A 21,472-nucleotide genomic window follows, 5' to 3' on the forward strand; every position below is an offset into this window, starting at 1 on the left:
GCTCTGGGTCCCACTTGCAAAACAAGCGCTGGCCCCAGGTGCATTAGAAAATCCACGAAATATCAGGGGGGAGAACAGGGCTGCCGCTGCAAAGGAGCCACGAGCGACGCGCCGGGGCACCGGCGGCTCGGTGGAGGTTCGAGCCGGGGCCGTTTGCTCGCAGGCGATGGGGAGGCGCTGTGGGGTGCTGCTCAGCGCCCCCTCCCCGCTTTACTGCCGCCATAAATCAGCCCCGAGAGGTTTACGGTGCCGGGACCCTGTGCGCGGCGCCTGGGGCTCTTGGCTCCTTCTCCGGCTCCGTGGCCACTGCTGGCGCACTCGGCTCCAGCATCCGGACGTGGGAAACGGAAAAATTCATTTTGGCGAGTTATGGATGAAGGCAAGGGGGGGCGGTCCCCCTCTTTGTTTGCCGGCGTGTTTCCGCGAGGAGGAAGAGGGAGACCGAAGGGCGGCTCAGCCCTGGGCTGCTCCGGCCTTGCCGCAGCATCACCGCCACGTCCCCGGTCTGTGTCCCGCCGCTGCGGGGGCACCTGGGAATCGCTCAGTGGCGCAATGATGGCAGTGGGTGCTGCCCTGTGCTGAACCCCCCCAGCGGCACAGCGGCCCCGGGGGCGGCGGGTGCCCCGGGGACGCGGTGATGCCGCGGTCTCGCTCCCCGTCACGAGCGAGCAGAGCGCCCACCGTGCTGGTACCGAACACCCCGGCGCGATCCCCCCTCTGAACTGGCGGGGGTCCATGGCCGTGCTCGCATGATGGGCCAACCCACCCCCAACGCCTGCGGTTTGCCGGTGACGTGCCGGCCGCCCAGTTCCCCCCGCTTCGCCTTCCCCTTCGCAAACCAAAGCGGCTGCGGAGGGCGGGGAGAGGCCGGAGCCCCCCGGCAGGCGCAGGAAGCGGCAGCCTGTGAGCAGGGGCGCAGGCCGGGCCCTGCGGTGTGTCTGTCTGTCTGTCTGTCACCTGCCCGGGGGGCTCTGCACGTTTGGCATCTCAGTGCCTGCATCCCCTGGCGCTGGCAGCACCGGTGCCGGGGGCATCTCACGGCTACCCCAGGAACAGGGGGGCTGCACCCCAAAAGCTCAGCACTAAGGTGCCCCAGACAGAGGGTCCCTGTCCCCTGCGGGACACACGGGCACATTTCCCAAAGGTTTCACCTCAAACTTGCCGCACTTTGAGCCCGCTTTGGGCTCAGGCGCAGAGCGGGGAGCATCCCCATCCTCGCTCCGAAGGCCGGTCCCTGCTGTGGGGACAAGCACCCTGGGCGCACAGCGTGGGGTGACACGGGTGACACCGGGATGGATGATGCCGGGAAGGCACCGAGAGTGCCCAGCGTGTCCCCGAAGCCCTGGGGGACACCCAGCCCCACGCGTGGCACCCGGCCTGGTGTGGGAGTGATGGGCGTAGGATTAAATGAATCATCTCGGGCTCCCGTGACTCAGGCAGCAGCGGGCGGATGCCCATGGGGGTCTGCGGGAGGGACGGGGGTTCGCCGGGGTGTCCATCCTCCTGACTGTCCCTGTCCCCACCAGACGCTGCGGCTGCCAAGCCCCGGCAGCTGAACGGTGTCCTGGGGGAGTCTGTGCTGCTCTCCCCAGTCCTGTCCCCCAACAAAACAGTGACAAAGATCGACTGGAGCTTTTCAGCCGGCGCCGGCCCCGCAATTCAAATAGCAGAACTCAGCCGCAGTGGCTTCGAGCGTCCCGACCCCAACGACCGGTTCGGGGACCGGCTGCAGCTGTCGGAGGAGCTGGGGCTGCGGATCGGGGCGCTGCAGCGGGGCGACAGCGGGGTCTACGGGGCGCGGATCAAACTGCACCCGGCGCTGGTGGAGGATCAGACCTTCAGCCTCTCCGTCTACGGTGAGTGGCCGCACGCCGAGGTTTGGCAGAGTGAAAACAGAAACCCCCCGAGCGCGAGAGCTAAGCCCTTGACTGGTGGGGAAACTGAGGCACAGAGCAATGATGGGGTTTACCAGGGTTAGGTTAGACCCCAAGCTTTGCAGCCCAGGGCCCGCAGCCCCTCAGCTCTGCAAAAGGTGAAATCCTGCCACCTCAGGGGTCCCCAGGGTGGCGCTGCCGTGCCCCACTGGGGACAAGCGTGACGGCAGGGATGGCGGTGAAGGAATCCCCGCCGTCCCGGGCTGAGCTGCGTCCCCCGTCGAACGCAGAGTCAGTGCCGAGCCCCCGGACCCGCAGCCAGCTCCTGGCCAGCACCCTGGAGTGGTGCAACCTGACGCTGCAGTGCCAGGGTGCCGGCAAAGGAGCCGTCAATGTCACCTGGAAGAGGGACAACGTCACCCGGGACCTGGCCTCCGACCGCCACCAGCTGTCCCCGGACGGGACCACCCTCCGGCTGGCTCTGCCGCCCGCCGCCGCCAACGGCACCTACGCCTGCACCGTCAGCAACCCCGCCGACCAGAAGGTCGCCCTGTTCGACCTGCAAACCATCTGCCAAAGCGGAGGTGAGACCCCCGCCCCGAGGATGCTCGGGGGTCCCGCTCACAGCAGCCTCGGCACAGGGCGGGCTCGGCCCTGGCGGGGGTTGGCACCGCTCACTGCCTCTCTCTGCCCCCCCAGGAGGACAAACGGCCTTCTCAAAGTCGGGGTACATCGTCCTGACCCTCATCCTGCTGGCGGTGAGCCTGGGGGGGGCCTTCTGGTGCTGGCGCATGAACAGCGAGAAGGCGGCAGACCCCGGTCAGTGAACGCACCGGCACTTGGCGGGGGGGTGGAATGCTGGGGGGTGTTTCCCGGCCCCTCCTGACCCCTGTTCCCCTGCAGCTGCCACCCCCACGGTGCCCGCCGAGGAGAGCCCCTCCGAGCCCCAGTACACCGAGATCGTGCGCAGGAGCCCCCCGGAAGGTAATGACCAGGTGAGGCCCCGGGGGGGCTGGGCTGGGGGTCCCGGCCACGCTGGGGGCCGAGCCACACGGGGGTCACGGCCACAGTGGGGTCCTGACAACCCTGGGAGTCCCAGCCACACAGAGGTCACAGCCGTGTCAGGCGCCTGGTCACGCTGGGGGTCTTGGTGACACCAAGGTCATGGCCACAACACTGGGGGGCCCAGCCATACTGGGGGTCCCAGCCATACTGGGGGCCCCAGCCACACAGAGGTCATAGCCGTGTCAGGGGTCTTGGTGACACCAAGGTCATGGCCACACTGGGGGTCTCAGCCCCATTGGGGGTCCTGACAACACGGAGGGGCCCGGCCACACTGGGGGCACAGCAACACTGGGATCACGGCATCATGGGGGTCCCAGCCACATCGGGGTCCTGGCCACACTGGGGGTCCCAGTCGTGTTGGGGTCCTGGCCACACCGGGGGTCATTGCAACCATGAGGGTCCCAGCCACACCAGGGGGCCTGGTGATGCCAGGGGTCCCAGCCACGCTGCAGTCCTGGCTGTACTGGGGGTCCTGGCTGTACTGGGGTCTGGGTCCCGGCCATACTGGGGGTACTGGCTGTACTGGGGGTCCTGGCTGTACTGGGGGTCCTGGCTGTACTGGGGTCTGGGTCCCAGCCATACTGGGGGTACTGGCTGTACTGGGGGTCCTGGCTGTACTGGGGGTCTGGGTCCCGGCCATACTGGGGTCCCGGCCATACTGGGGGTCCTGGCTGTATTGGGGGTCTGGGTCCCGGCCATACTGGGGGTCCTGGCTGTACTGGGGGTCTGGGTCCCGGCCATACTGGGGGTCCTGGCTGTACTGGGGATCAGGGTCCCGGCCATACTGGGGGTCCTGGCTGTACTGGGGGTCTGGGTCCCAGCCATACCGGGGTCCTGGCCATACTGGGGGTCCTGGCTGTACTGGGGGTCTGGGTCCCGGCCATACTGGGGTCCCGGCCATACTGGGGGTCCTGGCTGTACTGGGGGTCCTGGCCGTACTGGGGGTCCTGGCCATACTGGGGGTCCTAGCTGTACTGGGGGTCTGGGTCCCGGCCATACCAGGGTCCTGGCCATACTGGGGGTCCTGGCTGTACTGGGGGTCCTGGCCGTACTGGGGGTCCTAGCTGTACTGGGGGTCTGGGTCCCGGCCATACCGGGGTCCTGGCCATACTGGGGGTCCTGGCTGTACTGGGGGTCCTGGCCGTACTGGGGGTCCTAGCTGTACTGGGGGTCTGGGTCCCGGCCATACTGGGGGTCCTGGCCGTACTGGGGGTCCTGGCTATACTGGGGGTCTGGGTCCTGGCCATACCGTGGTCCCGGCCATACTGGGGGTCCTGGCTGTACTGGGGGTCTGGGTTCCGGCCATACTGGGGGTCCTGGCTGTACTGGGGGTCTGGGTCCCGGCCATACCGGGGTCCCGGCCATACTGGGGGTCCTGGCTGTACTGGGGGTCCTGGCTGTACTGGGGGTCTGGGTCCCGGCCATACCGGGGTCCCGGCCATACCAGGGTCCCAGCCCCACGGGCCACTCCAGGCACCCGCCAGCCCTGGGGCAGGCTGGGCTCAGTGCTGGGGGCTCCCCAGGCCTGGGGAGGGGGGCTGGCGGGTCCCTCAGCAGCCCCCCGATTTCTGCTGCAGGGCCCCGGTCACCCCAAAACTAACGGGGAGCAGAGCTCGCCGCAGAAAGCGCCGGTCACCACCGTCTATGAGCAGATCCGGCGAGTGCCAGAGGACACGGCCGAGGAGGTGACATAGGCCCGCAGGTGCGGGGGGGTCGCTCCCAAAAGGGTCCCAGGGCTGGGGGGGTCCATGCGGGGAGCCCCCAAACCCCGTCGCCGCTGAGGGCTCCTCTGTCCCGCAGGCACCCGCAGCGCCGGAGCATCGGGATTTCCCAGAAGGGCTGTACAGTGCGTTGTGTGCCAAACCCGACCCCTCCGGCCCCCCTTTCGGCTCCGGGGATGGACGGCACCACCTCGGGGCGACAACCGTTCGGACGCTGCCCCCCCCACTCCGGTTTCTCCCCAACCTCCTTGTCTGACGCCCCCCCAGACTGTTTGGGGAGCGGGACCCCGGACTGAAGCAGAGACACGTGGTGACGGCGAAGCTGGGGGACCCTGCGCGGCCCCTGGGTGCCTCGGGATGGGGGGACCCCGGGGTTCACCTCCCACGTGCCGCCATGGCCGGGCTTGGCCGCCGCTGGGGACACCGGGGAGGGAGGGGGAACACCCCGGTGTTGGTCTGGCCGTGTCACCTTGGTGTGACACTGCAGGGCCAGGGCGAGAACCCCGGGGCAGTTGAACTCCCCAGCTCCTTCCCAACCCCTTCCCCGAGCCTCCCGGGCCTCACAGGGACCCTCCACGGGGAGGTGTCCACCTGCTTCACCACTGCCACAGAGACATGGGGGGGACGCTGGGGCGCCCCCCAGCTCCGTCACACACGGCTCCACTGGAGCAGATGCGGGTGGCACCTCCGGGGCCGCAGAGGGACACAGGAGGGACCGTCGCCCCTGTGAATATGTTGAGATGCGCTCCCTTTTCCCCCCTGCCCCCCATAGCTGTTGCCTGCGTAGCCCATGCACTGTTACGATTTGGGGGGGGTCTCACTGCCTGCGTACCCAGCACCCACTGTCACGGGGCCCCTCGACTGGCCGGACCTCCCGTCGCTGTAAAAACAGCAAATAAATGTTGGTGAGATCACAGTGCAGAACTGGCGGTGGGGTGGGCACGCGTGTGCAAGCGTGTGCATGTGTGTACCTGTGTGTGCATGTGTGTGCAAGTGTGTACATGTGTGTGCAAGCCTGTGCATGCCTATGCAGGCGTGTGCAAGCATGTACACGTGTGCAAGCCTGTACTGCTGTGTGCACACGGGTGCACGCCTGTTTCTCTCTGCATTGCACGTGGCCTCGTTGCAGTCAGAGCCTCCAGGGCCGTGCAAACCACCTGGGTTGGGGGCTGCACCCCAAGGAGCCCCAGCCGCCCTGTGCAGACGGGGCCGCAGCCACCTCTCGTTTCCCTTTTCGGAAGGCAGCAGCCGGCTGTGCTGTCACCTTGTCACCTCCACTCCTGGCCCCTACGCTGCCTGCGGCCAGCCCGGCCCCACATCGCCCCCAGACCCGTGGGGCTGTCGCAGCCCGAGTCTCCATCGCAGCCCGGATGTGGCAAGAGCCCGGACGGGTGACAACTGCCATGGGGACACGGCTCCTGCTGCTGGGGGGGCTCTGGTTCAGTGAAAGCTGCTCAAGAAGAGAATTTGCTGCTGGTGGGGAGAAACTGGCCCAGCCGCCAGCAGGAAATGCAGGCTCGGGGCAGGGGACAGGAGCATCCCAGGGGCTGGGGACAGGACATACCGGGCACTGGGAGCCCCTCAGGACATTCCCCTCTCCCCTCCATCCAAACCAGGCAAACCCTCCCCAGGAGGAGCAGCCGCCCCAGCTCAGCCCCGGTGGGGACCAAGGTCCAGGGCAGCGTATCCTGGAGTGCTGGTCTCAGCCCAGGCAGTGGCACATCTGCTCTTGTTTACCCAACAGCAACAGGCAGCATCTGGTTCCTGCCCTCGGTTACTGCACCCGGGCACCAGGAGGAAAACGAGGGCTGGGCAGTGGGGACCAGCTTGGGGACTGCGGGGACCAGCCTTTGGGGCTGGCACCAAACCCTTTGGTGCAGCAGGAGGGAGAAGTCCCAGCGACCCCAACGTGTGGCCACACAGGCTGGGGCTCAGCGATGCCACCGCAGTGTCCCCAAGGTGTCCTGTCATTGCCACTCCCCTGGGAGGCTGCGGTGCTGGGGGGGGTAGATTTGCATGTTCGCTCCCTCCCAGCCGGTCCCTAGAGCTGAGATCAAGGCGTTGAGCTTGCAGCGTTGGAGCAACGGGGATGTCACCCGGCCGCCCGTGTCCCCACGTCCCTTGGCTGCTGGTCCCGCTCCTTGTGGCGGCAGGTGGGTGTGAGGGGAGGGCAGGGCTGTGCCGGGTGGTGACCCCCGTTTCTTAGTGACCCCCGTGTAACAGCCACCAGCAGGGGTGGGAGAGAGCCAGCCGGTGTGGCTCTGGGTCCCACTTGCAAAACAAGCGCTGGCCCCGGGTGCATTAGAAAATCCACGAAATATCAGGGGGGAGAACAGGGCTGCCGCTGCAAAGGAGCCGCGAGCGACGCGCCGGGGCACCGGCGGCTCGGTGGAGGTCGAGCCGGGGCCGTTTGCTCGCAGGCGATGGGGAGGCGCTGTGGGGTGCTGCTCAGCGCCCCCTCCCCGCTTTACTGCCGCCATAAATCAGCCCCGAGAGGTTTACGGTGCCGGGACCCTGTGCGCGGCGCCTGGGGCTCTTGGCTCCTTCTCCGGCTCCGTGGCCACTGCTGGCGCACTCGGCTCCAGCATCCGGACGTGGGAAACGGAAAAATTCATTTTGGCGAGTTATGGATGAAGGCAAGGGGGGGCGGTCCCCCTCTTTGTTTGCCGGCGTGTTTCCGCGAGGAGGAAGAGGGAGACCGAAGGGCGGCTCAGCCCTGGGCTGCTCCGGCCTTGCCGCAGCATCACCGCCACGTCCCCGGTCTGTGTCCCGCCGCTGCGGGGGCACCTGGGAATCGCTCAGTGGCGCAATGATGGCAGTGGGTGCTGCCCTGTGCTGAACCCCCCCAGCGGCACAGCGGCCCCGGGGGCGGCGGGTGCCCCGGGGACGCGGTGATGCCGCGGTCTCGCTCCCCGTCACGAGCGAGCAGAGCGCCCACCGTGCTGGTACCGAACACCCCGGCGCGATCCCCCCTCTGAACTGGCGGGGGTCCATGGCCGTGCTCGCATGATGGGCCAACCCACCCCCAACGCCTGCGGTTTGCCGGTGACGTGCCGGCCGCCCAGTTCCCCCCGCTTCGCCTTCCCCTTCGCAAACCAAAGCGGCTGCGGAGGGCGGGGAGAGGCCGGAGCCCCCCGGCAGGCGCAGGAAGCGGCAGCCTGTGAGCAGGGGCGCAGGCCGGGCCCTGCGGTGTGTCTGTCTGTCTGTCTGTCACCTGCCCGGGGGGCTCTGCACGTTTGGCATCTCAGTGCCTGCATCCCCTGGCGCTGGCAGCACCGGTGCCGGGGGCATCTCACGGCTACCCCAGGAACAGGGGGGCTGCACCCCAAAAGCTCAGCACTAAGGTGCCCCAGACAGAGGGTCCCTGTCCCCTGCGGGACACACGGGCACATTTCCCAAAGGTTTCACCTCAAACTTGCCGCACTTTGAGCCCGCTTTGGGCCCAGGCGCAGAGCGGGGAGCATCCCCATCCTCGCTCCGAAGGCCGGTCCCTGCTGTGGGGACAAGCACCCTGGGCGCACAGCGTGGGGTGACACGGGTGACACCGGGATGGATGATGCCGGGAAGGCACCGAGAGTGCCCAGCGTGTCCCCGAAGCCCTGGGGGACACCCAGCCCCACGCGTGGCACCCGGCCTGGTGTGGGAGTCATGGGCGTAGGATTAAATGAATCATCTCGGGCTCCCGTGACTCAGGCAGCAGCGGGCGGATGCCCATGGGGGGCTGCGGGAGGGACGGGGGTTCGCCGGGGTGTCCATCCTCCTGACTGTCCCTGTCCCCACCAGACGCTGCGGCTGCCAAGCCCCGGCAGCTGAACGGTGTCCTGGGGGAGTCTGTGCTGCTCTCCCCAGTCCTGTCCCCCAACAAAACAGTGACAAAGATGGAGTGGAGCTTTTCAGCCGGCGCCGGCCCCGCAATTCAAATAGCAGAACTCAGCCGCAGTGGCTTCGAGCGTCCCGACCCCAACGACCGGTTCGGGGACCGGCTGCAGCTGTCGCAGGAGCTGGGGCTGCGGATCGGGGCGCTGCAGCGGGGCGACAGCGGGGTCTACGGGGCGCGGATCAAACTGCACCCGGCGCTGGTGGAGGATCAGACCTTCAGCCTGTCGGTCTACGGTGAGCAGCGGGTGGTGACGGGCGGTGACGGGTTTACAGCCACAGGAGGGGAGATAAACCCTCCTGTGCCTGGGAAAGGGGAAGAGAAATCGCTGTTCCCACAGAGCATCACTCACGGGATTTTCCTGGGTTTATGACTAAGGACAATCCACCCCACCTGCGCTTCCCCTGCCCTCCCAGTCCAGCCCCCCCCAGGTGTCCCCAGGTGTCCCCAGATGTCCCCAGGGTGCCCCCTGTCCCACCACAGCAGGTTTTATCACACGTTCCTCAGGCCCGGTGCCAGCGCCGGAGATCCAGCCCGAGGGGCTGTCTCGCAGCTCCCGGGGCTGCAACGTCACCCTGCGGTGCCGGGTCCCAAGCGGTGGCGATGCCGAGGCCGCCTGGCAGCCGGGGACACCGTGGGGGCGGCTCTGCCAGGACAACGGCACGCTGTGCCTGGCCGCGCCGCCCGGCGCCTTCAACGCCAGCTACACCTGCATGGCCCGAAACCCCGTCCAGGAGCGGAGCGTGTCCATCCTTCTGGAGACCCTATGCCGGCCACAGGGTAAACCCCCCCATCCCCGCTGCCGCCGGCCCGGGGGTCCCGCCACCCACCAGCGTTGTCCCCGCAGGGCCGCGGGGCCGGCGGAGGTGGCACACGTGCCTGGGGCTGCTGGCCGGCGCCGTGGGAGGCGTGTTGGGCATCGTCTGGCTGCAGAGGAGGAAGAGGAGGAAGAAGGCGGCCGGGGGAGGTGGGGCTGGGGGTGCAGGTGGGGGGGTCCAGCTGTGTCCTCATTGCTGGGGTCACCCACAAACGGAGCCGGGATGGAGGAATCGGCATTTCCCCTGAGCTGGCCCTGGCCCAGCGGGGTCCAGCCCCCCTGAAGCCCCGGTTCACCCTCCGCCCCTCTTCCCGCAGCCCCCCCAGCCAGCCAGGATGCTCCGGCGGAGATGTTGTGTGCTGAGATCCAGAGACCCCCCCCGGGGGCGGGCGACAGGGTGAGGCTGGGGGGACCGGGGCTGAACTGGGTTCCCAGCTCCCCCCTCCAGGCACCATGGCCAAGGGACCCTCTGTGTCCCCAAAGGCCCCGAGACGGGGGTCACAGCCCCCCCCAGCCCCATCACCCCGAACCTCCTGCTGCTTCACCAGGGACATGAAGGCCACTTCCCAAGGCCACGGTGTCACGGGTGGGCAGGGCTGTGACCGTCCCCTTGCTGAAGGGCTGGCAGCTCAGGGGGGGGTTGTTTCTCCCTGTTTTTTGGCCCCCCAGCAGCGGGACCCCCCCACCACCCACAGCCAGGTGCGGGCAGGCACAGGCAGCCGGGCAGAGCTGCTGGAGTAGCCGGTGAGTACGGCCAGTACCGGGGGGGTCCGTCCTCGTCCCCGCACCCCGGAGGGACCCGGCTGTGTCCCCGCACACGACAGGGACCCCTGAGCCTCCGTGACACCAGCAGGAGCAGCCGCCGCGCCGTGGACTGACGGACACTCGTGCGTCCCCCGTGATGTCCCCTCCCTGCTCTGTGTCCCCCCCGCTGTGGAGCAGGACTCGGGGGGCAGCGAGCAGTGTCCTGGGGGACGGAGCAGCTGTGGGGACACGTCCCAGCGGGGATGGGGGTGCAGGGGGGGCGTGGGGGGGCTGGTGGCAGAGCCCCCCCTGCGCCCTCCAACGGAGCGGTGACTCCAATAAAGGTGGGTGAAGCGACGTGTGGGTGGATTTATGGGGGTCAAACCCCCCCAGGGACACCCTAGGGTGGGGGGTCCCGGGCAGCCCCCCCGGTGGGGGGTGGGGTGCTCTGGGGGACACCCGGGGAGGAGGGAGCAGCACCCAGGGCTCTGTGCAGCACATGGGGGTGTGGGGACCCCCGCCTGCCCCAGGGCCCGATCCTGCACAGCTGGGTCCCCCCCCAGCTGCACCTCTGCACATCTGGATACACACACAGTGGGGTTCCGCACACAGCTGGGTGCTCAGACAGCCCCGACCCTGCACAGCTGGATCTCAATAACGTAGAACCTCTGCAGACCTGGATCCCAACGTAGCTGGATCCCCAGACAGCTGGACACACACCCACTCATGTAGCACTATTCCCGCACAGCTGGATCCTTGCACATCTGGACCCCCATATAGCCAGAACCCCTCACGGCTGGAATTCTCACACACCTGGATCCCCGTAAGGCAGGATTCCCACAGAGCTGGATCCTTCACAGCTGGAGCACCGTAGAGCAAGATCCCACGCATCTGGTTCCCGCAAAGCTGAATCATCACGCAGCTGGACCCCAACACAGCTGGATATGTTCACATCTGGATCCCCACACAGCTGCATGCCCAGCCGCCCCCCGTACAGCAATATTCCTACACAGCTGGATCCTTGCACACAGCTGGACCTCCATATAGCCGGAGCTCCTAACAGCTGGATCCCTGCACATCTGGAGCCCCGCACAGCTGGATCCCCGTCGAGCAGGATCCTCCACCAGCGGGACCCAGCCCAGCCGGACCCTTCGCTTTCCGCCCTCATTTGTCCCTCGCCGCCACCCGTCGCAGCGCCGGGGCGGCTGGGGGCGTGGAGGGAGGCGGGGCCACGGCGTGCGCGCGCCCGCCCCGCCCGGGCCGGAAGCGGAAGCGCGTGGGAGCGTGCCCGGAAGTGTGTGGGCGGTGGCGGCGGTTCCGGTTCCGGCGGCCGTGCGGGGGAGGCAGCGGCGGCGGCAGCAGCGAGTCGAGCGGCGCGGACCCGCATCGGCACCGCGGCCCGGGCGCGACCGCCGCCACCCGCACCCGCGTCACCCGCCGGCCCCGGCCCGGCCCGCGCCGCCCCCGCAGGTGGGTCCCGCCACCGGGCGCGGCCGAGGCGCAGCCGCCGCCTCCTGGCCAACCCAGACGCGCAGATTCGGTCGCGCTGGGGCGCGGGGAACCGGCGGCTGGCGGCGGGTCGGGGGCGGGCTGGTTACCGGAGGCGGGCGGGGTGACGCGCGTACCCCGGGAACCGGGAGGCCGCGGCGGGTCCGAGCACCGCGGGGCTGCGGAGGCGCCTGTGGGGGCGGAACGGGGAGATCCCGGTGACCGGGAACGGGATCCGGCTGCGGGGAGCCCTCGCGGGGCCCCCCGCTAAGCCGTTGCTTCGGGCCGTAGGAGGGCGGGCGGTCCCCGGTTACCGGGCGGGGCGGGGCGGGGGGGACGTCGCCGCCGGCCCAAGCGGCGCGACCCCGGGGCCGTTGCGGGGTTAACGGCGGCGGAGCCGCTCGCGGGGCGGCGGGGGGAGGGCGGCGGTGGCGGCGCCGCCCCGCCCGGGGCAGGGGAGGGAGCAGCGGGCGGGACAGGCCGGGACAGGCCGGCGGGGGCTGTAACGGGGGAGCCCCGGCCCCGCCGCCGCCGCGGCGCCTCGTCCCCTCCCGGCGGCCATTTCCACCCTTTGAACACTTCAAAGGGCCAAACCCGGCAGGGACGGGGCTGGTGGGGCTGGGCCGGGGTGGGGGGCTCCCAAAACCCGGTGCCTGTGGCTGCCACTGCTCCCCAACCTGGGTTTTGTCTTTGAGGGAGGCGGGCAACGCTCGGTTCCCGGGGCGCTGGCTCCAACCGATCCCCGCCAAGGCTGCTTAGAATCAACCGGGGGTCGGGAGCCGGGATTCGCTCTCCCCTCCCCGTCCCCCCCACCCCGGTCCAGCTGGGCAGGCGTGTGTATTTTGGCAGCGTGGCCCGTCTCGTAACAGGAGACAAACTGTGTTTGGCTCGTTGCGTCTGTCTGACGGCCGGGCCGGGATTAACCGCCGGGGACGGGGCTGGAGGTGGTTCCTCCAGAGAAATCCCAAGCGCCGGCAGCGATAATGGCGCGTTGGTGTCGCTGATGCCGATTTCCTTGTGTTTTGCAGTCAGCAGGAGGGAGAAAATGAAAGCAGGCTGCAGCATCGTGGATAAGCCAGAAGGAGGAGGAGGTAAGGGAGGCTGAAGGCTGTGCGCTTAGCTGTTACCAATTCCTTTCCCCACATAAAAGAGCTCAGGTCGGATTAATCCCACCTTCTAAACGCTCCTGTATGTGGGCAAATCCGCGTGCGAGCGAGGGTCGATCAGCCGCCCGCTCACTGGGCTCCCGGTGGGTTTAATATGCGAATAAATCTTGCCGAAGATGTTTTATTTGTAAGGGTTTGGGGTCTGTAAGGTGGATCCTTGCAGCCTAGTGCAGCTCGTGACTGGTTTTATCTCTGGCTCAGCCTGCGCTGGGGGTGTGGGTGGCATTTGAGCGTGATGCGACTTCATCCCCGCTGCCGGAGCCTGAAATTGTGGCTGCACGAGGGTTTGGAAAAAAAAAAAACCCTTGTGTTAGTCGTTGGGCTGGGAAACTGTTCTGAGAAAACCGAACTTGGCAGCTGCTCAGAAACATCTGCCGGCGCAGCTGAGCGAGGAACGAGCTGCCGGGCTCCAAACGGGGGGGCTGGAGCGGCTGGGAGCTGCTCCCCCCTCGCTCCCCCGCAACATCAGCGCTCCAAATGCTCAAATCTGGATTATTCGCCTTATTTCAAGCACCTGGAATCCAAATTGTACCGATGTCTAAAGCTTTTGGGCTCCTTCCCACTGCTTTTGACGCTTACAGCTCTCGTAGCTTTTCCATTTTTTTTCTTGTTTGGGGATTCTCCAAGGAGAGGGGGCTAAAATGAGTAAGAAAATGAGCAGTTCAGAGTAGGAGAGCAGAGTTTCTCCTCTTCCACATTGAATATTTAACAGGATTACGGCCCCCAGCGATGCTTTGTGGTCTCGCTCTGGAGCAAACATGATAATACAAAGTGAAGACGCTCGTTCCCAGCCGTAGAGCTTGGCAGCTGTGCGCTCCCTCGTGCCGAGTCGCTGTCTGAATGACTATTATTTGTATTTTTTTGGGTTTTTTCCAAGGTTATCATTTCCCGGAGTGGGCCTACAAGACCGAGTCCAGCCCGGGCTCCCGGCAGATCCAGCTCTGGCATTTCATCCTGGAGCTGCTGCAGAAGGAGGAGTTCCGCCATGTCATCGCCTGGCAGCAGGGCGAGTATGGGGAGTTTGTCATCAAGGACCCCGACGAGGTGGCCCGGCTGTGGGGGAGGAGGAAATGCAAACCCCAGATGAACTATGACAAGCTGAGCCGGGCACTCAGGTGAGAACAAGCTTCTGTGGAGGCAATGGGGCTGGTCACGAGAGTCTGCCCAACCTCGTTTGGGTAACTGCTTGGAGATATTCAGTCCGTGTTTGGGTGGCACCTGCATTTTTGAGGGGGTTGTGTCAAATTTTGAGTTCCTGGATGGCTCGGATAGGTCTGTCTGTGATGAGAGAGGCAGCAGAGGGACAGTCCCGGCTTCACCGAGCCCCATTCTGCGTCACGGCATCAAATCTGCGCCTCTGGTTTGGGTTGTTGTTATCAGGACAACTTCCTTCCGGGGAGATTTTCCTGTCTCTTTTCTCAGCTTCCACTGTCGGCACTGACTTGAGCAACAAAGGTGTGGGAGGAAACCAAAGGTGTTGCTCTGTTATCGCTCCATCACGGGTACCGGTTCACAGAAAGCAACTCCCCTGTCTAACACCATTCGTAGTTGTCTTTTGGCTGCTAAACCAGCACCTGGACTGGGCGTTTGCTGAGCCCTCATGACACAAATTTGGGGATTCTCTGGCCCTTTGTGTGAGACGAGGGCTGAGCGTCCCCCACTTTGTATTTCATAGAATTGTTGTGGTTGGAAAAGATCATCGAGTCCAACCGTTACCCACCCCTGGCACTGCCCCATGTCCCCAAGAACCTCATCTCCATCTGTCCAACCCCTCCAGGGATGGTGACTCCAGCACTGCCCTGGGCAGCCTGTTCCAATGCCCCATAGCCCTTTGGGGAAGAAATTGTTCCCCAGATCCAACCTCAACCTCCCTTGGAGCAACTTGAGGCTGTTCCCTCTGGTCCTGGCGCTTGTTCCTGGGGAGCAGAGCCCGACCCCCCCTGGCTCCAAGCTCCTTTCAGGCAGTTCAGAGATCAGAAGTTCTCCCCTCAGCTCCTGTTCTCCAGGCTGAACCCCCCAGCTCCCTCAGCCACTGCCCAGCAGACAGCACAACTTCACCCTCTTTATTTAGACCTTGCCATAGTTGTTTTTTCAGCTCTCACTGTGTATTTCGAAGTGGAAAACTCCAAAGTGTTTCACCATTTCAAGCCCGTCACCCACAGGAGTGGCCGGGCTGTGACAGGTTGGGGCATTATCAGTCAGTAACGTGGACTTCGCTGCCTTACGCCCTCCGATACCTCCTGGGTGGAGCTGCTAAAGACAAACAAGGAAGCAAACACCAGTGTCTCGTACTGGAACAGGAAGGAAACAATAAATTGGACGGCGTCGAGGCCGTAATTGGTGCACGAGAGTGGAAAAGAGCCTCCACCTGCCAACACTGATGATGTCTCGGCATCGCGGTGTCGGGACGCGCTCTGGGGCTGGCCCTGGGGTGTTTGGGCCACGCACCGGCAACCGGCAGCGGGTGTTCATCTCCATCCTGAGCGCAGAGAGCGGCTGGGGATGATCTGCATGTAACACCTTTGTTTGTACACGCGCGGGAGGAGGCTGAGGACAAACGGTGGTGTAAGCGGGGAGGAGGCGCAGGAGGATTAAACTCACCATGTCTGAGTTGTTCTGCCTTCCTTGGGGTGGAAGGTGAGGATTGGGATCAGCCGCAAAGGTGTGTTTTTAATCGAAAAGGAGTTCATGGGCATGAGAGCAGCAGAAACCAGCTCTCCCAGTGTCCGGTCTGTTGCCCGGAATGTTGGTACAATACCCTGGGCCTTGAAGATTGAAGAAATAAAAAAATGTTTAAATCTGAGGCTGATGAAATAAAAATATCCGAGGCTCTTGGGTAATTTGGTCCCTGTTGCTCAGTTCATTGTTGCGCTGAGTTTTGTCCAGCCTCAGCCCAGGCGTACGTTCCCCCTCGCTCAGGTTCTGCGTCTCAGCACAGATTCACCTGAATTTTCCCCTCCTGTGACGTTGTCCCAGCTCTTGCAGCAACCGCGCATGTTTTTCTGGCAGGGGGGCGCCCAGCAGTGCCAGCAGCGCTGTGCAGGATGCTTGTGCGAGACCCCCCCAGTCCCTGGCACTGGTCCCAGTTTGGAGAGGGGTGAGAACAGCATGGACAGGCTTGGCCTGTTGTTCGGCTTTTGCTTCCCTTCTGGATCTCACGTTTTCCCACACATTCTAAGGAACGTAATGACCTGTCAGACAGTTTGAAACCTGCTGCTAAAACACAGTTAAAAGGAGCAGGTGTCGTTTGGAAACATCCTGATCAACTAATATATCCTAGTGTTCATAACGTAAATTCTTGGGGCAGCTTTGGTTTTTGTAGGTACATCGGAGGCGGAAAAAAGCCAAACCAAAACAAGACCTTTGAACAGGTCACCACATGCATTGATCGATCTCTTTAACTCTCATTAACAGATACTATTACAACAAGAGGATTCTCCACAAGACAAAGGGCAAACGATTCACCTACAAGTTCAACTTCAACAAGCTGGTGATGCCCAACTACCCCTTCATTAACATTCGGCCCAATGGTGAGTGTGGGCCGGGGGCGGCTGATTTCACTGTCCCCGCTCCCAGGTCCCGTATCGCTCATCTCCCGCCGGGACAATCCGCGCTGATGCGGTGGGAGTGTCTGGGTGCTGATAAGGCCTTATCTGGAGCGCTCTTTCCCTCGGGTTTGTCGCAGCCACGTCTGCGGTCGTCTGCAGGGGAGACACGGGACAGGGTGGTTTCCTATTTGAACTGGTTTGTTGGGTTGTCTTTATTGGCGCCACGGCGCGGGTTTGCTTTGCTCTCAGGGGTCGGGCGTCCTTGGGAGAAGCGAGTTTGAGCTCTCGCGGGGTCCTTGCCTCACTCAGATGCTTTTGACGCCCGTTTATGGGGCCATATAGATGTGACACTCCTTGACAAGGAGCTTAGCGCTGTGTGGCGAGGCGTCCACGTGAGCACCGCCGGAAAGTTCACGGCTTAACGGCCGTTTGCTCTCCTGCAAAGGCCCCTTGTTTGCTGCAGTTCTGCTCCTTTTCGATCAAAAGGGACTTTTCTTAACCAGCTGATGTCCAGAGTTCAGAGAAATGTAATAGTGAGCAGAGTTTACAGAGAAGAGCGGGAACTCATCCAGTTTGACTAAAATTGCAGGTATTTCGCGTTTGTCCTTGGGGCAGAGTGGTGTGCTGACCTTTAGGGTAACGAAAAAGTTTGGGAATGGAGCGGAATTGTTCTCTGCTCGTCCTAAAAGGCCTTTGAGTCTCTTGCCAGGAGCAGTAGCGGGAGTTTTGTCCTGGAGTCAGTGCTACTGCTGTGGTTTCTCTGGAAAGAGGGGCTTTTGTTTGCAAGATCCTTTTTGGTGGAGTTTAAGTCCCCCCATAGCTGGATTTCTCCAGCTGGAGGGATTGCCTGCGTAATTGCAGAGCCACCACACAACCAGGGAAATTAGTGGCGATTGAGTCCATCCAAAGGAAAAAAAAAAAAAAAAAAGCCTTCTGGAAGTCATTAGAGTCAGGGCCGAGACTGCAAAGAAAGCGCGAAGGCGCCTGATGGGCCATTCTCACAGCCCGTGCGCTCGGTTCTCACCTTCCCCCAGGGGAAGCCTTGAAGATCCGTCTGGCAGGGAGAGACCAGGGGAAAGCGGGGACTGAACGTTGCCTCTGGAACCCCGGCGGCGGAGAAAAACAGGTTACGCGTGGGCAAGAATATTTCGTGTTGGTGCTCGCGCAGCCTGCGCCAACGTACGGCGGCGACAGCTCCTTGGTCTCGGCAGTTGAGGTGACCCGAGCGCCAGCCGGGCGCGAGCACAGACGGGATTTCAGGGCAAAGAGTAACCCCAAAACAAAGCTGGGGGAACAGAAATATTCATCAAGGTGTTTTTGCTCCACATGTGTGGGACATGGTGCCTTTACGGCAGCAGGGAGAGGGAATTGTCTTCTCCAGGAGCCCTCAGCCAGAGCATGGGGGTGGAAGATGCAGCATGAAGCCGCGCTGCAGATCTATAATTACTTGCAGCAACAAGTCTGGGCAGTTCCAGCTCAATATTGCTCAGCGCTGTTCCTTTTCCCTGTTTGCAGCCACTCCCTCCTATCTCTGGGGCACGCATTTAAAAAAAGAAGTTTGGAGAACTGGAATGCACTTGTCTAATTACAACCTGTTTTCTTTCCTTCTGGCTGGGCTGGGGGTTGGGAAAGCAAACCTGTTTGGGGCACTGGAGTCGGGTTTCTCTCGACTCTGGCTCGTGTGGTTTTTGGAGGGAAGGGGGAGAATCAAGAGGCGTGTTGCGGAGGTGAGAAAGCGGGTGGAAGAATTTGCCTTGGGATGGCTTGTTACGGCATGAGTGGGTCGTAGCCGGGCGGCTCCGTAGGCACGACGGTGGGAGAGGAGCCAGCAGAGCTGGCAGAAGCGTTGGAGAGACACCGGCTTCCCAGAAAAGCACAAATCAGTGATTTTTTTTTTTTTTTTTTTTTTTTTTTCCCCCTGTATTCCACCCCAAGAGCTTGAGGTTTACAAGTGACGCTGCTGCCGGTGGTGTTTGAACACGATTGCTTAACCGAGCTCCAGAGGCACCGTCGCCGAGACGTTTTCTGGTTAAACCAGAGCAGGGAGGTCAGGGGAGGGCGGCCGAAAGTGGAAGTGACTTCAGTGGCGCTTGGAGGTTCCTGAAACCTCAGGAGAAGGTTCACCCACAGCAGCGGGAGGTTTCGGGGTGGGCAGAGCAGGATGGAGCAGACAGGGAAGGCACCTCCCACCTCAGCGCCTCCTGTGCTGTCGATAGCACATCGTGGGTTCATGTTGCTCTTCCAAACACCAGCGGGTGCAACCCAAAAAGCAGCTTTTTACCTGTGATTTAACTCCCTGGGCTCTTAACTCTCCCGTACTCTTTCTCTCTCTCTCTCTCCTGTCCCAGGTGTCGTGCCGCAGAGCGCTCCTCCTGTCCCCACGGCTTCGTCCCGCTTCCACTTCCCCCCGCTGGACAGCCACTCTCCCACCGACGATGCCCAGCCCGGCCGCTTCCCCGGCAGCTCCCTGGGCCCGTCCAACCCCGAAGCGCTGGGCGACGGCGGCGAGAGGAAGCCGGATGTGCCGGAGCTGGAGGACGGCTCCTCGGATTGGCGCCGCGGGGTGGATCTCATGGCTTCCCGCAACGCCGTGGGTGCCGGCGGCGTCAACCACCAGAAGCGCAAACCCGATATTATGCTCCCGCTCTTCACCAGGCCCGGGATGTACCCAGATCCTCACAGCCCCTTCGCCGTGTCCCCTCTGCCGGGCCGCGGCGGGGTCCTGAACGTCCCCATCTCTCCTGCATTGTCCCTGACACCCACCCTGTTCTCCTACAGCCCCTCTCCGGGTCTCAGCCCTTTCACCGGCAGCAGCTGCTTCTCTTTTAACCCCGAGGAGATGAAACACTACCTGCACTCGCAAGCCTGCTCCGTCTTCAACTACCACCTGAGCCCGCGGACTTTCCCCCGCTACCCGCTCATGGTGCCGCCACTACAGTGCCAAGTGCCCCTCGAGGAGCAGCCCCAGTTCCCCATCAAGCTGCAGCCTCCGCCCGTGGGCCGGAAGAACAGAGAGAGACTGGAAAGCGCCGAGGAGCCGGCGGCCCCCCAGCTGGGTGCTCCGCCGCCGCCCAGGGTCAAGGTCGAGCCGGCGCTGGACAAGGAGGCAGAGGCCGAAGAGCCACCGGCCAAAGGCAAAGACAAAAACGAGAGAGAGGAAGGCCCCGGCGTGGCAGCCAGCCTGGAAGAGGAGAAAGGGCCCGTGTTTGCCAGACCAGCGGCTCCATCCTGGCACCCGGTGCCGCCAGCACCGGCCCCGGCTGAGGAACCACAGGAGCAGGGGGAGAACAGCGGGGAGAAACCAACCCCCCGGGAGTCTGCCGGAGATCCAGGGGCGCAGGAGAAGAGAGAGGACGCCCTGATGCCTCCCAAGCTGCGTCTCAAGCGCCGCTGGAACGGTGACCGGCAGGCGGACGGCCCCGAGGAGCGGCACAACGGCCGCGTCCACTGGAACGGGGCGCTGGGCACCCCTCACCTCGCCCCGGGCCCCAAGGCCATGGCGGCCGCCGCCGCCTCCGATGCCTAATCCCGGAGGAGCCGTGGGGTCCGTGTGTGCTGAAAACATCCGTGTATTTATGTAGCAAGGTTGCAGAGCGTGGGGGGCGGGCGGGGGGCTGGGGCTAGCCTGGTTTGGGAATTCTAGAGAACTAGGGGGGGGTTGTGTTCTTTGTTTTCGTTGTTGAATTGCAGGTGAGACGCGGTTTGTCTCGCTCCGGTTCGGAGAGGCGAGGGAACCGCTTGCCCTCGCGCGCAAGCTTCACACCTCGCACGGACTCCAGTGGGGTCGAGGCCTCCACCGGGACGGAGGAACTCCAGACACGGTCTATTTTCTGTGCGCTCTGGTATTTATAGAAGCGGGAATCTCCAAATTCATCTAGTTCCCCTTTTTTTGTTGTTTTTATGGAGCCTGGCGCGATGGCGGGAGTGGATTTCCTGCCCCTTCGCGACATGCCATGCGTCGGCCCCGGGAGCCGGCTGGATTTTGGCGGTGAGGGAACATTGCACTGTCTGTGGAGTGGGGAAAGTTGCAGAAAGACAAAATTTGGGAAGTTCCCAGTGTGCCAGCAAGGTGGGACGCGGCCGGGGCCAGAGCCGCCTTCCCGGCCAGCGGATCTCGGTAGCGCTTGATGATCCGTTTAATCCTTTTCGCCTTTGTGAAATACTGCAGAAGCCATGAGCAAAACATTACAAATCTTTCAGGGAAAGGGAGTGGGGTGGGAAAGAAAAAAAATAACCTAATGCCTTTAATAGACGCATTAAAATGTACCCTAGGTGGATTTTTTTTCCTAATTGTATGGGTGGAGCTGGGAGTGATTGGCAGATTAACACTGAACTGATTGTGGTGAGTTGGTGGAGGAGGAATGACAGGAGCTTTGTTAATGGTGTTTCCTTTGTTTGGTTCCCCTATCACTTGACTCATGCCTTAACTACGTGTACACTTTATGTGAGCAGGGTTTGGGACGGCACCGGCCTCTGGACAAGCCGGTTGCGTTTGGGCCAGGTTGGGTTTTTTGGCCGTTTTGGATTTTTGCCGGTGACGGGGAAGCGCTGGAGGTCGCGGGAGCGGAGGGCGGCCGTGCCCGCGGGCTCCATCTCCTCGGGCCGGCTCCGGGCGGTGTAAATCTTGCTGTATTTTTGCTATAAATCTGCTATTTCCCTATGCAGCTGCATTTCTCGTTAGGCTGATTAACTTAGGCTCCGGATTACGCTGAGCAACGTGCTTGTCTTGTCTCTCCCTGACGATTCCTTGAAAGGAGCTTAGGAAAAAAAAAACAAAACGAAACAAAAACCTCCACTTTTCGGGCTGGAGCCGCATCCCGAGCAAGCGGGTGGTTATTGAGCGGGGCGTGGGCGAGCGGCGTGCGCGGGCAGGATCGCTGCACAACGGGCAGGAGGGCGCAGGGAGCGCATGAGCACAAGATGATTTTTCCAGGCGCGGCGAGATGCCGCTCGGGCGTCTGCCGAGACGAGATGCCACGTGTGGTACCCGGAGGGACGCGGGGGGTCAGAAATCCGCTTTATTTGGGCAAGTTCGCCCCCCTGGCTGGGCTCCAGAACTGCCCCCCGGCACCTGGATTTACCTCTAGACCGAGCGTGGAGGAAACGGGCGCGGAGCCCCCGACCCTGGAGAGGGACCCGGTGTCGGCGTGAACTCAGGAATTCGAAACACGA

The 21,472-nt window shown here is 63.5% G+C and overlaps 2 protein-coding genes across 2 annotated transcripts; both read left to right on the plus strand.

Annotated features, from left to right (window-relative positions):
• Positions 1 to 752: 752 nt before the first annotated feature.
• Positions 753 to 4,822, plus strand: LOC135999929 (SLAM family member 6-like). Its single transcript, XM_065653503.1, has 7 exons — positions 753 to 903; positions 1,527 to 1,856; positions 2,165 to 2,458; positions 2,574 to 2,693; positions 2,778 to 2,869; positions 4,517 to 4,641; positions 4,740 to 4,822. The coding sequence occupies exons 1-6, from the start codon at positions 753 to 755 to the stop codon at positions 4,631 to 4,633; spliced, it is 1,104 nt and encodes a 367-aa protein (XP_065509575.1). The 3' UTR covers positions 4,634 to 4,641; positions 4,740 to 4,822.
• Positions 4,823 to 11,430: 6,608 nt separating this feature from the next.
• LOC136000024 (ETS translocation variant 3-like) lies at positions 11,431 to 19,896 on the plus strand. The gene is made up of 5 exons (XM_065653693.1): positions 11,431 to 11,568; positions 12,615 to 12,677; positions 13,630 to 13,867; positions 16,167 to 16,282; positions 18,649 to 19,896. Exons 2-5 carry the CDS (start codon positions 12,632 to 12,634, stop codon positions 19,824 to 19,826), a joined length of 1,578 nt encoding a protein of 525 aa, XP_065509765.1. The 5' UTR covers positions 11,431 to 11,568; positions 12,615 to 12,631; the 3' UTR covers positions 19,827 to 19,896.
• The last annotated feature ends 1,576 nt before the right edge of the window (positions 19,897 to 21,472 follow it).

The sequence above is a fragment of the Caloenas nicobarica genome, chromosome 31, assembly GCF_036013445.1.
Source record: "Caloenas nicobarica isolate bCalNic1 chromosome 31, bCalNic1.hap1, whole genome shotgun sequence".
NCBI classification, from domain to species: domain Eukaryota; kingdom Metazoa; phylum Chordata; class Aves; order Columbiformes; family Columbidae; genus Caloenas; species Caloenas nicobarica.